The sequence below is a fragment of the Ahaetulla prasina genome, chromosome 1 (assembly GCF_028640845.1).
Source record: "Ahaetulla prasina isolate Xishuangbanna chromosome 1, ASM2864084v1, whole genome shotgun sequence".
In the NCBI taxonomy this organism is placed as follows: Eukaryota; Metazoa; Chordata; class Lepidosauria; order Squamata; family Colubridae; genus Ahaetulla; species Ahaetulla prasina.
The window spans coordinates 354,284,756-354,299,597 of NC_080539.1; the positions used below are offsets into that span (position 1 = coordinate 354,284,756).

Below are 14,842 nucleotides of genomic sequence, written 5' to 3' on the forward strand. Positions count from 1 at the left end.
TACCTCTCTCTGTTGTAAAAGATTTGTTATGCACCCAGCTATAGCTACAGCAAATTTTAGACACAAGATGAGGAATAGAATAGACTAACAGAGTTGGAAGGGACCTTGGAGGTCTTCTAGTCCAACCCCCTGCTCAGGCAGAAAACCCTATACCATTTCAGACAAATGGTTATCCAGTATCTTCTTAAAAATTTTCAGTGTTGGAGCATTTACAGCTTCTGAAGGCAAGTTGTTCCACTGATTAATTGTTCTAACTGTCAGGAAATTTCTCCTTAGTTCTAGGTTGCTTCTCTCCTTGATTAGTTTCTACCCATTGCTTCTTGTCCTGCCCTCAGGTGCTTTAGAGAATATCCCGACTCCCTCTTCTTTGTGGCAATGCCTGAGAGATCAGAACAGTGCTATCATGTCACCCCTAGTCCTTCTTTTCATCAGACTAGTCATACCCAGTTCCTGCAACCGTTCTTTATGTGTTTTAGCCTCCAGTACCCTAATCATCTTTGTTGCTCTTCTCTGCACTCTTTCTGGAGTCTCCACTTCTTTTTTACACCGTGGTGACCAAAACTGGATGCAGTATTCCAAGTGTGGCCTTACCAAGGCATTATAAAGTGGTAATAACACCTCACGTGATCTTGATTCTATCCCTCTGTTTAGGAATAGTAAGAGAAGGTAGGACTCGAACTTAATGTCATGAAAGATGGTCTGCATTGGGTACAGCCAGTACAGAAGATATTTACCACCTTCAAGCCAATCACAAGGACTTACATTGCATAGTTGCTGTCCTTTGTGTGCCTGAAGAGGGTTGCAAGATGTTGGGATGGAAATTTTGGAATACTTTGAAAGAAGGAAGTTTAAAGTGATCCAAACGCTTGTAAAAAAAAAAAAATCAGAGAGAAAAATAAGACAAGGTAGGAGTATCGAGTTATGTTCACTGCCTTATTTTTAAAAATAATAATAAATGTGGAAAACTAACAAATGCAGATGTACAGACAAAAAAACACCTAGCTTCTGGAGATAAGGATGCAATTTTTCATGTGAGATTTTTACATCCTTAGGATTCTCAGTAGTACTGATCCTTTGTTTCAAACCTTCTACTATTTATGGGGCAAAACGATTTGAGATTCTAGCTTACCTTTAATCAAGGAGATGAAACAAGCCGAAGTTACATTTTTGCTAGAACTGTTCGTGTCTATGCTACCACTAGATGTCCACTAGATGCCAGCAAACATTTTTTTCTGTTATCTTTTTGTGGCTATCTAGTGGTCATTCAGTATTTTGCAGTAGAGATATGGTGATCCATTTACTTAACAGAATAACAAAGTTGGAAGGGACCTTGGAGGTCTTCTCGTCCAATCCCCTGCTCAAGCAGGAAACCCTACACCATTTCAGACAAACGGTTGTCCAATCTCTTCTTAAAAACCTCCAGCATTGGAGTACCCACAACTTCTGGAGTTAAGTACTTCCTTCCTTCATTACTTACTTACATAATTTTGCTTAAAAGATAAATCTGGTGTACTCTACCTTATTTCCCAAGTGTCTCAAAAACAAAAGTCTTTTGGACTCATCAGCTATGCCTGGAATTATGCTCCAAATTAGTGACATAATGGTATTTGGGAAACTGTGAATGGGATTAAATATTGTCCAATTGATTCCTCTGTCCTGTGTTAATTCTTTGTTAATACCAAATTATTCCCCATTTATTTTATGGAATTATCCTCAGTGTTTAGTCAATTTAAACTGGAGGGAGGAAATCTCAGTTAATAGTTCAGTACAAATACCATTCCTGCATTGCTTAATTCCTGTTATCTCTGCAAAAAGGCCTTTGAATTTGTTACAGAATATTTTTTTGTGTGTGCCAGGCTTGATGAATACAACAATTAAACACTTAAACTGACCATGTTGGCGTCCCATAGGGCATCAGGAAAAGGAATGTGCAGAAATGACAATTCTGATCACAGCTAATCCAAAATTTTGCTACCTTTTCCAGCAAATGGCTTAGCCTTGCTTAAACAATTGAACTAGAAGGCAGGAAAGCAGCGAAATGGAACAACTCAACATGACCAACTTGCCACAGCCAACTCATCACAGCCAATTTACCATGGCCAACTCGCCGTGGTACAACTCACTGCAGAACAATTTTTATTTTATTTTTTTGTTTACATTTATATCCCGCCCTTCTCTGAAGACTCAGGGCGGCTTACAGTGTATAAGGCAATAGTCTCATTCTATTTGTATATTTTTTACAAAGTCAACTTATTGCCCCCCCAACAATCTGGGTCCTCATTTTACCTACCTTATAAAGGATGGAAGGCTGAGTCAACCTTGGGCCGGGCTTGAACCTGCAGTAATTGCAGGCTACTGTGTTCTAATAACAGGCTTCTTAACAGCCTGAGCTATCCCGGCCCCCAATTATTCAAATAATTGAATTTAACAATTCAATTATTTAAAATAAATTAAATTAATATTTTATTTTTGGTCATTGGCACTTCATTTTGTCCCTCCTTTTGCATCCTTTCTTTAATGATTCTATTCCACTATTTCTTTGATATTAGTGTAACTCTTGTCTCACAGCGAGTTGTCCTGCGGTGAGCTGACCATGGTGAATTGGCCACAGCAAATTGTCACAGACATGAAAGGCAGCAGGGGACCTGCAAAATTCCAGATCAAGTCACTTCCCTTCAGCATTAACTGGAGTTGACCACTGTTAAGCTAATAGGCACTTGAGGCATCTGAGAGCATACTGTGGATATTCTGAGAAAATGACTGCTAATGGGCAGATTGATATTTGTGGAGTCCTTCATGCCCTCTGAGCTTGATTATTTGTTTGCTGACCTTTAGTTACCTGACTAGGTAACATTTTCAATGGTCCTCATTAAACATCTTCAAGCAAACAGCCAAGTTCAGAGAACACCTGATGAAACTACCCTGTTTCCCCCAAAATAAGACATCCCCTGATAATAATCCCAATTGGGCTTTTGAGCACATGACAATAAGGCCAAGCACTTATTTTAGGGTTCAAAAAAATATAAGATACAATCTTATTTTCTGGAAAACACGGTAGCTGTCTGTCAGCCCTGGTGGCCATCTTACTCTTTGGATCTTCAGGGCTGCCACATTTAGTGCATAGGCCTGCTGTGGGAAAATGGGAGGGGGGTTGCATGGAGTGGGTAGAGATATATAGCCACAACAACATTCTTTCCTCTGGGAGTCAAGGACGTTCAGCCTGCACCTGGAGGGGCGTGACTGGGAAACATCTCCAGTTGGGACAGTGGATTGATTGAACCATATGATGGACATGTGGGTGCAGGGAAAGGGACTTTGACTTTCTTTTGGGTGGAGAAAATAGGCTTTCAGATTTGGGTTTTCCCAGATGTGCTAATATGACATCTCTAATAAAATGGAACTTTGAAGGAATGCCTGCCTCGGACTCTTATTTGGTTGTGGGTGTTACTTGGAACCCTGACATTGACAACTTTGTCATCCAAAAAGTAGAGGAGGGAACTAGAGAGTCAGCTATACTGAACTTCAATCCTACTGGACAGCTCTTGCTAACAGAGATGAAATAATAGAAGGGAGTTAAGTTATGGGAACTTTGGGAGAGAGTAACCACATCATACTGGAATTCAACATAATGCAGGCACAAGTAAGTGAACAAAGTCAAACTAATGTCTTAGACTTTAAGAGAGCTGACCTCAACAAACTAAAAGAGAGTTTAAGAAAGATTCCATTAGGAAATCCTAAAGGATCAGTGATGGTTATCAAGAAGAGATTGAACAACTATTTGCCTGGAATGGTATAAGGCAGTGTTGGCGAACTCTTTTCAGCACTGAGGCTGAAATGGAGCCACACATCATGTGTGCCCAGAGACCTGAAGAGCAGTCACCCAGTGTGCATTGCACGTGCCGGGAAGATGATCTTCTGGTTTCCGGTGCACACTTGAGCACCGGACACTTGGTCTTCCGGTTTCTGGAGTGCATGTACACACGAAGACCAGCTGGCCGGTGTTCATGCGCATGCTGGAAACAGGAAGATCATCTTCCCAGGGTGCAGATGCATACCGAGCGGCTGCTGTTCCCGTTTGTGGTGCTCCCGCGCACATGAAGACCAGCTGGCTGGCACGCCGGAACCCGGAAGACCAATAGGCAATGGCTCGCGTGCCCGGAGAGATGGCTCTGCATGCCACTTCTGACACACGTGTCATAGGTTCGCCATCATTGGTATAAGGTCTCCTGCTCAAGACAAGACACTGTTTGATAAAGTATAAATGCTGTAAAAATCCTGAGAAAAGCATTTGACAACTTTTACTTCTTTTATGACATCTTTAAAAAGTCTTTATTTTTTTTATTCTAGTGTTTTTAATCCATTAAAAAGCATCAATAAATGGGAAAGTATGGCAATACTCTCGTATTGAAATGTATTCTCGGGAATGCATTTTAACTGTTTAGTTTCATGACCTTGAATCAAAAGTCTGGATCCCATCTGATCATTTCAAATTGTGAGCCATATTTTGCATGGAATGTTCTCTAGACTAGAACTTCGAATAAAACATACGTGAAACTTTTATATGTCACTGAGACACATGTGAACTCTGACAACATTCAGTAGCAAAATAATAATAATTAAAAAAAAATCAGAAAACTCTAGAAAGGAAGCAAAGAACTCACAGAACTCTGTGTTTGTCAGTCTGGGTACAGGATTTAGCATGTTCTGTAAGCACTTTTTTTTTTAAAAAAAAACACAGGATGGAGAATGAAGTTGATAATTGAACAATTAACTTGGAATAGGATTTGCTTAAAAATATTTGGAGGGACAAACACAATAGCTATCTGATTAACACTTTCATAGAACGGACTAGTAAGCAATGTTCTGAAGTAGGAAGTAAAGACAATAGCAAGTTTATAAACATTTTCATTGGGGAATGAAACATCCTTGTGTTTCAAAGTAAATTAACTTGTAATTTAACTAACTGTGCCCTTGTAAAAATAGCATATTGATTTGATGGCTAAAAAGTCATGAATTTCTGCTTTCCGATAATCAAAAGATGTGTAAATGTATTGCAACTTTAGACAAAAGGTTTCATACATCTCTGTTACAAATATGCTAAATTTTCTAAAGGTGTGGATGATTATGAAATATCTTTGAATTCTGTTATTTCGGAGAACAGAAGAATATTCAACAAGACATTCTATTTTCATCTTATTAACAGCTCCTCTCGTGTCACTCATGGATTTGATTTTTTAATGTCACTGTTATTTTCTTTCCATTTTAGATTGTTTTTGAAGGCATCCGTGGCCGAGGCATTGAAGGAGACATTGCTATCGATGATATCTCAATTGTGGAAGGAGAATGCACAAAACCGGATTATGTAAACAACCGTATGTGGGCTTGTTAACATCTCCCAATAGTGTCCCAATCTAGTGTATGGTTTCACATTCGAACTGAAAGAAATGAATTCTTGGGCTGTACAAAGCTTTGAAAGGGGTTTTAGCAATAGTGATAGCATTTAGACTTACATACTGCTTTACAGTGCTTTACAGCCCTCTCTAAGTCGTTTACAGAGTCAACATATTGCCCCCAACAATCTGGATCCTCATTTTACTGACCTTGGAAGGATGGGAGGCTGAGTCAACCTTGAGCTGGTCAGGATCAAACTGCTGGCAGTTGCCAGAATTAGTCTGCAAGACTGCATTCTAATCACTGCCCCATCACGGCTTTCAAAGCAATGCTTTGAGGACACACCCTTAGTTCATGAAGCAGGGCAATTCCTGACTTGTCATGAGCGAAGCAAAACTTTTGCACTGTTTCACAATCACCAAAAGATAGCATGCCATGTCCCCCTGCATACCAGTTTCTGGAATGAATTGGGCAGCCTAATTGGAAAGGTGACTAACTGCTGTCTTTCCTTCTTTTCCTTGTTTTGTTTAGATATACCTTCAGAAGCAGTCAGGACACTGCCCCATATACGGAGTTTCCCCGTTTTTCTTCTTGTGTCTGTCTTAATTCATCAGAGGTGACCTTATTCCGGCAGAGGCTATAACGCAGATGTACCACCCACTGGCATGAAGAAAAAGGAACATTTTTAAAACAAACAAACAAACAAAAAACTACCAAAGATTCCTCCACTGACTGATGACTGACTGATTCAAATAAAGATTTTTTTAAAAAAGTATGCATATATATATATATATATATATATTTATATATATATATATATATATATATATATATATATATATATATATATATGCGCGCACGTTGGGGGTTTATTAAAAAAACAAAAGGAATGAACAAACAAGCAACTGCAGGTAGATAAATGTACCATTTTGGATGTGAAGGAGAGAGGCCTTCAGGTGCTGTTGTGGTGAAGGAGTAACAAACGAACAACAGGAGAATCAAATGACAGCAACATACACACACCTACCCCCACACACCCCAACCGTTAATTGGGAGAACTCTGTCAAAGAGCTATAGAATTTCTTGTCAAAGCACAAAGTCATGGCTTGTTTTGTTTCAAAGACTAGTTTGCTTGTTGCCATGGAACCTTAATGGCCTGCCCCAAAAAGAGATTTCATAAAAGAAGAGAGCAAGAGCGAGCACGGAGGAGAGAAAAATCCCTTCACCTCACTGTCAAACAGGGTATGAGAGGAGCTGGCATTTCCCCCACCTTCACCTTCCACACTAGGTTTTTTAAGCGTCGAGTTCAATCCAGCGGCAGGCAGGAAGCAACCCAAGGCACCGGAGTGGTTGAAGACATTCTGCTCATGGCAATTGCTAGAAACTATATGTGGTCTCTGCTTTGCATGTGTTCTGCTAAGTCCAGGACATATTTATGGTGACAAGAGCAACACTGGCTTGTCTAGAGTTTGCTTGCGTGGCCACTTAAACATACCTGACACTCTCCCCTGTGGTCTTCTGACCCCCAGCCCACATGCCCTGGCCCTGCTCCTCCCACATCCCACTCCCAGTGAACATCATTTGTCCTCATCCAGGGACAAAAAAACCAAACTACCATCTTTTTTCTAAAATGCCATGGAAACCAAGTGCCTTCAATGATAACAAGCCTGAGAAAATGGGGTAGGGGGAAGATACACACACATGTGCACATGCAAAAAAAAAAAATATGTTCCAGCAGACAGATGCTGGTATAGCTCCAGTGAGGTTTGCAGTTCCATTAAAAAAAAACCATCCTCTTTTTCTAAAGCAGTAGAGCTACCAACGGAGGAAGAAATTAAAGACGCAAGAGAGCTACTTCTAGAGAGAGATGGATTGACTTGAACAATCGGCATCAAGTCCTTCTGAGTTTCAGCTCTTTCATCACAAAGCTGTCCCCAGAGTTATGGCTTTTGGGTCATCTGATCCAGGAGGAAGTGGCTTCATTTGCAACTTGGGAAATGGATCGGTCTGTATTTTTCAAGTTTCCAAGTGGGGTACATTCGTGCCAGAAGGAGGAGGAGGAGGCAACAATACTTGGCAATGGTGAATTTCAATGCAGAAACACCGGCGTGCATGTGCGCACAGTTTTTCCATAGTCCGACCTCTGCTCAAAACGAGATTGATCAAGAAAGGTCACAGTGCATATAGGAAAAGTTTAAAAAAACAAAAAAAGGAGAGACTCTTTACGGCAAAAGGCAGGCCAGCTGATCTGGTTTCATTTCCAATCACGGAGAAGATAAGGCCTCTGCCCTTTCATCAGACTCTGTGCAAATTGTGAAATATTATTTTATTATTTTAGCAAAATTTAAAAAAAATCACTTTTACAAAAAAATAAAATAAAAATAAAACCTGTAAAAATATTTTCAGCTACCTGGCTCCATCCCATACCTATCTTTAGCCAATTTTCCAATACACTGTAAATTTCCCTTTCTATGAGTTGGTAATGAAAATTTGAAAATCTTTTTTCCGTAAATTATCTCAGCTTTTAACTTCATTAAAAAAAAGAGTTTTGTCTAAGCAAGAGTTATTATTACAATTATTATGGTTATTATATGTTCTTTCAATACCCTAGGATGAGAAAAGGGGAAAAAAACTTATATGCAAATAATTCGGATATTAAAAGAAAACAAAAGTATAACATTTGAGAATATTAATATTAAAAAAGCACAAAGAAATGCAGTAAAAATGATGAGGCTTGGTTTTTTTTAAAAAAAATCTGTAGAAAAAAAGTTTGTGCTGATGATTCAGTAATTCAACTGAAAAAAAGATAATTTTACAACTATGTTCAATAAAGCTTATTTCCAGGTAAGGCATGGTAAGTGGTGTTTGTGTGTGTTGAATGTTTCAGATACTCAGCAGAAACTGTGTTTCTGTTTCTGTTACATTAGATCAAATATTTCAATTATTGAACAGAATTTAAAAGGGTTCATTTGTCAGATGATTGGATTCTACCAGTGGGCAAATTCCTTACTTCCTCACCCTGAAATCCTGCATGTTCTCTTCAAATCATTTATATGAAATGGGAAAATGGAAGGAAATTTTATTTTGGAAAGAGAATTAAGATGTAATGAGGATAGACTGTTGTGTGATAGAGCATAGAATCCATGAAGATCATAATATAGCCTAAAAGTTAAAAAAGAGACACTATTTTTAAGCATCCCATTTTCATAATACCTTTCCAAAAATCCATGCCTACCAACGCAAGACTGTCATCGTTTAAACTGATCACCACTGTCTTATCTATTAATGCTAATACGTTTGCTGAAGATAGCAGATTCAAGTTCATAAAAATGTTAAAAATACTAGAAGAAAAAAAATGTAAAAAACCCAGCTCAGTGGCATGGAATGTGACTGGCTAAGTAAGAAAAAAGTAATTAGCTGTAATTTGATGCTCAGTACATGGGAAACTCTGAAATAATCAGTTTAAAAGGCAATGTCATGTAATAACCAGCATTTTATGTGCAACTAACATTAGGCTATAATTGAGTGAGTGAGTGAGTGAGTGAGTGATTGAGTTTGTGCCATCAAGTCAATGTCAGCTCTTAATAATCGGATTGATGTCAACCTCACAAATAGACAGGAAATATGACAAGATGAATAAATTATACTTTATTGTAAGGCTACATTAAGAGATTCTTGCAAATCTGAAAGTACAAATTTCTTACCATCTCTTTTTAACACTTGATAAGTTGAGGAGGATCCTTTCGAAGTTTCTTTTTCTGCCTGTTACCCAGTTGTAGGCTCCTCACTCTTATATCTGATCATTCCAGAGGCATCAACTTTTTCCCCATCTTCCATACACTATGGTGTTGTTGTTTTTTACTCCTGACTCCTATACCGTTGATAGACACCATCTACCATTTCAATGTCTTTATTGTCAGTTCTAAACAGATTGCTATAGATGTCATCATTAATTTAGTCTTCATTGCATTATTAATCCTATTTTTTTCACTGTGATCCTTGACTTCCAACTCCCATTTCTTCACAAAATAATAATAGTAGTTGCTAGTTTTCCTTTGCAGAATGTATTAAGCAATGGCTGAAGAATCATCTGTCAAGGACGTTTCAAGATAAGTTCCTGCACTAGTCCAAAAATTGTTGACCAGCCTAACTCTAGCCTCCAATCTAATATTGCTGCACTTATGTTGATTAAGGAGAGGAATTGGTAGCAGCATAGGCTAGCTGAAAGCATACTGCAAACTAATCCTGGACTTAAGATGGGGACACATTTTTGATACAATGTTAAACAGAAATAGGACAAATCATACTAATTTGTCAATTCCATCCATAAAGGATGGGATAGTCTTTGGGATGCTAACCAATGAAGTTTAGGGTTTTTCAATCAGACAAGTGATGGGGAATGTTTAAGCAGCAGCATCAAACAGACATAGATGAGAGAGGGGGAAGTGTAGCCTTGAGGTTATGACCGTTAATTCAGCAACCATTCAAATTATGATGGTGCTGAACAAGGTTGATTTATGAGTGGTCCTCAAGGCTGTGGTCATCACAGCATCCCCACGCTCATGCGATTGTGAGTCAGTCATTTGGCAAGCCGCTCGCATTTCTGGTGGTTGCAACATCCTGTAATTATATGATCACCATTTGCAAACTTTCCTGACAGCTCACAAGAAAAGTCAATGGGGAAGCTGACAAGATCACAAGTCATTCTGGTAAACCATTCCTGTTTCCACAAGATGGTAGTTGGATAGATGGCTAAATGCTAATTATTATTATTATTATTATTATTATTATTATTATTATTATTATTATTATTATTATTATTATTATTAATTTGATTTTTATACTGCCCTTCTCCCGAAGGACTCAGGGCGGTGTACAGGCAAGATAAAACCAACAATACAATATACAGTTTAAAATGCAATTAAAAAACTTATTTAAATTAGCCTGAAAATTAAAATTTGCCATAAACTAAAAACCCCATTTAAAATTAATAAAATTTAACATTAAAATTCAATTTAAGCCAGCCCCGCGCGGATAAAGAGGTGTGTCTTCAGTTCGCGACGGCATGTCCGAAGGTCAGGTATTTGCCGTAAACCCGGGGGAAGCTCGTTCCAGAGTGTGGGAGCCCCCACAGAGAAGGCCCTTCCCCTGGGGGCCGCCAGCCGACATTGCTTGGCGGACGGCACCCTGAGAAGTCCCTCTCTGTGAGAGCGTACGGGTTAGTGGGAGGCATGTGGTAACAGCAGGCGGTCCCGTAAGTACCCAGGTCCTAAGCCATGGAGCGCTTTAAAGGTCGTAACCAACACCTTAAAGTGCACTCGGAAGGCCACAGGTAGCCAGTGCAGTCTGCGCAGGAGTAGTGTTACGTGGGAGCTACGGGTAGCTCCCTCTATCACCCGCGCAGCTGCATTCTGGACTAACTGAAGCCTCCGAGTGCACTTCAAGGGGAGCCCCATGTAGAGAGCATTACAATAATTAGTTAGCTAGTTAGATGGTTAGCTAGATAGTTAGAAAGTTAGATAGCTAGACAGATAGATAATGAATAGGGTGTGTATGTGTGTGTCAATTTAAGCAGATTAAACCATATTTTTCATTGTTGAGTTATAAAAAATAGAAAATGCTTATTACAGAAGAACATTATGCATTTTCAAATCACAGGATGCAATTATTTCTCCTGAAATTTCAAATGCAAGATGAATATGCTTCTAAGCACTTATCCAACTGTCTACTCTCATGCAACATACTTAATTTGGTTACTGAATTAATCCACTTTTGGTGTTTACATAGTATACTAATTTCTAAACAGACTTAACAGGCTGGGCTTATATTTTATGCTAAGTGAAAAACCAAAACCCTGGGATTAAGAATAATTGACTTGTTATGCCATTAAAGTTATATTAAAGGCTTTAAGGGGGGAAAAAGTATAGGGAGAAGGAGGAGAAGGAGAGGAGAAGGAGAAGGAGAGGAGGAGGAGAAAAAGGAGGAGGAGGAGGAAAAGAAGAGGAGGAGGAGGAGGAAGAAGATTATCTCTGGTGTTGACGTTGCTGCAGTATTCTGGAGCTTTCCTAGCTTTCCTCCAATGTCATAAAAGTACCATGACATTTTTTCCTTCTGTTTGTCATCCCGTGGAATTTAAATCAAGGGTGGTACAGGTTACAGATCCCCGAAATGGTGATGGTTTAATAAAAGAACTATTTCATCACCTTCTAATTAAGATAAGTGCAATATCTCTCTCTATCCCATGCATGAGCATTTCATTGCAGATTTACTTTCCTGAAGCAGAGGGGGATGGAATAGAAGGCAAATTCTGTTCCATTGCACTGAATTAGATTGGCCCAAAACCACAGAGGAAAATGTTGGTGCGGCAGTGATCTGATCCCCCAATTCAAGCAGCGTTTGTATGAATATTATTTCATCAAAGTGTTCTGACCCAGCTCCCCAAACATGACAAACCCTCTGAAGTGAACTCAAAGATTCCTTTATTAGGAGTGCCAGCAGCCCCGTCAAAAAGTTTCTCTCTCAATGCAGGCTAACAAGTCTGTCCAGCCAGAGATGAATGGTTGTCTGCCACATCTATTCATCTCTGCCTTTTATCCCCAGAGCTAGGGTGGGGTTTCGGTAGCAGTGGTGGCTCTTCCCTCCCAAGGATCGGCCCACAAATTTCCACTGCTCTCCTCTCCTCTGCCTTCTGTGCATCCACATGTCAGGCACTGGACCCAACTGTTCCTCCTTTTCCTCATCAGCCACCTTCAGACCAGGGGGCCCAACTCTCCATCTGAGGGCTGATGTACAGCCCAGGCTCCGCCTCTGTCTCTCTCTCTCTCTCTCTCTGCCAGCTCCATTCCCTTTTCACCCCCAGAGCTCTCAGGTTGCCTTGATGCTGACTCTGACTCCCACGCCTTCTCCTCCTCTGATTTGGCTACTGGAGGGGCCGGCAGCCGACAGGCCACAGCACAAAGGGTGAGTTACCTGTGGACCCGGCAAATGATGGGGGAGCAAGGGTCTGCACTAAAAAACATGGGGCGGTGCTATGGTAACTTATAAAATGGTGGAAGAAAGCAACTTTGTTAAAATACTTCATTGAAAGGAATTTCCAACTCTAGTATGCCATTTTTTCTTTCTTCTACAGATCAGCAGGCAAGCAAGTTGTGGGCTGCTTCCCACATCTGGAGCCTAACATTTCCATTATCTGGCTTAAGTTGTGTCATGTGGCATGAGAAATGGGGCTGGATAAGGGAGGCCTCTGCTGTATAGCAGGAGGCTGGGATAGATTATCTCAGGGGGTGCTTCAAGGCCTCTAATCATCTGAGAATCCAGAAACTCATTATTGTCCGCCTCCAGGGTTTACTCGGCCCTGCCACATGAATTTGGCTCTGCAGGTTGTGGGATGAAAATCCATCCAAGGACCAAATGGAAATCAGCAGCCTTGAGTTAAAATATTGCACACCGCTGCTGGCCAATTAGCTTTTGTGAGTCCAGAATCTGACACACTGTGCCTATGTGGTGTGCTAGCCAAGCACTATCACTGTTTCCTCTGAATGACCGCTGTATATGCACTTTGCTATTACATTCTGCTTCATTTACACAATAATCCCCGGCAAGCAGATCTTCTCCCGTAATATCAATTAGGCGGCTTGGAGGAGATGTTTTCAAACTTCGCTGAATAGAGGCCTAACTCAGGATGAAAGTCATCTTTTTATTATGGCACTGGGCCAGAAATGAGATTAGTTAAGACCCACAAACCAGTCCCTTTCTTTTCTATTCGGTGGTAAGAACATCTCCTGATGCAAGATCCCAAAGGACGTCATATTTCAGGTAGTAGAGGTAAAATTGTGAACGAGCATAAGGCATCTCTTTTGAGAAAAGAGGTGTCAGATCTGCCATCACACCACTTCATCCCTGCTTCACTTTTATGGCAGCCTGCCATAAAATAGGGCAGGAGGAGGATACATATGAGGGGGATGACAGGAACCAGAAGTGCCAACCAGAGACAACAGTTTATATATATATATATATATTATAATTACATTTCTATACCGCACCATCTCCCGAAGGACTCAGGGCGGTGTACAGCCAATATTAAAATACACACACCAATATAATATAAATATAATAAATAACACTATTTAAAAACAATTAAAAACAAATATTTAGTGGCCGAATCACTAAAACGGTCAAAGACCGATTAAAACCCATTAAAATTTTGCTAAAATACATCTTAGGCTAGCCCCGCTCGGTGAAATAATAAAGTCTTCAGTTCACGTTTGAAGGCCCGGAGGTCGGGGAGTTGGCGAAACCCTGGAGGTAGCTCGTTCCATAGGGCTGGTGCCGCCACAGAGAAGGCCCTCCCCCTGGGGGCCGCCAACCTACATTGTATGGTCGACGGCACCCTGAGGAGGCCTGCTCTGTGGGAGCGCACAGGTCATTGGGAGGCAATCGGTGGCAGAAGGCGATCTCGCAAATACCCCGGTCCTAAGTTAAATGATCCACAGACACAGGCATGGAAACAGAAGTGCCAAACTGTTACCAAAACAACTAATTTGAACAATTATTGGACACTAGTAAGATGACCAAGGGGGAGGGCCTGAGAGAAGGGGACAACATCAGCTTTATGTGGGAATCTTCAGATCTGACTTTCCTGTGCTGTAACCACTTGGATTTAGTAAAAGTATACCTTTCGCTACACACGGAGTCGAGGGTCTTTCTTTCCTAAACACCCAACCTGGGACAGGTCTGGCAGGAGGCTTCTGAACAGATTCATCATCTTTCTTTTCTTTTCCTTCCACTTTTTGACTTTTTCCTCTGGTAACTTTATTCAAAATCAACTTAGTGGTAAATGCAATAAGTCAGTATGTACATAAGCAAAGTCATGCACCTGGGCAGGAAAAGCCAAATACATAGGTACAGAATAGGCAGGACCTCAACAGACAGTAGCAATTGTGAGAGGGATTTACGTGTCCTAGTGGACCCTCATTTAAGTATGAGCCAGCAGTGTGCTGCAACTGCCAAAAAAACCCAAAAACCAAACCCAAAAAACCCAAAGCCACTGTCAGTTTAGGCTGCATCAACAGAGGGATTGCATCAAGATCATGAAAAGTGATTACTGCTTTATACCACACTAACAAGTATTCCCTTACATGGAATACTGTGTGTAGTTCTGGTCACCACAATTTAGAAAAAATGCTGATGTTCTAAAAAGTGTGCAGAGAAGAGCAACTGTCGTGTCCCACTCCTCCTCTGACAGCCGGGTCTGGGAAGTCTGTATCAAGTGTGGCCACGAAGCCTCTGCAGCTTTGCCAAATTCCTGTCAGAGTTCTCAGGGTAGGCAGAAATCCAAGATGTGACTTCAGCAACCAGATTAAACTTTGCCTGACTCAAGGAATGCCAAAAAGCAGATTCTTTATATAGGCCATGGGGTGTGGCTCCATGACTCAGCACTTATCCAGGCCTG

At 40.5% G+C, this 14,842-nt stretch overlaps 1 protein-coding gene across 2 annotated transcripts in view; it reads left to right on the forward strand.

The window, feature by feature from the left end:
* The window catches only part of MDGA2 (MAM domain containing glycosylphosphatidylinositol anchor 2), a 732,231-nt gene extending 726,055 nt beyond the window's left edge, over window positions 1-6,176 (forward strand). For both annotated transcript variants that reach the window (XM_058163141.1, XM_058163142.1), the window contains 2 exons: window positions 5,267-5,372; window positions 5,923-6,176. In XM_058163141.1, coding sequence (XP_058019124.1) covers window positions 5,267-5,372; window positions 5,923-6,011 — 195 coding nt within the window. In that variant the 3' untranslated portion in view covers window positions 6,012-6,176. The remainder of the gene's footprint in view (window positions 1-5,266; window positions 5,373-5,922) is intronic.
* Window positions 6,177-14,842: the final 8,666 nt, after the last annotated feature.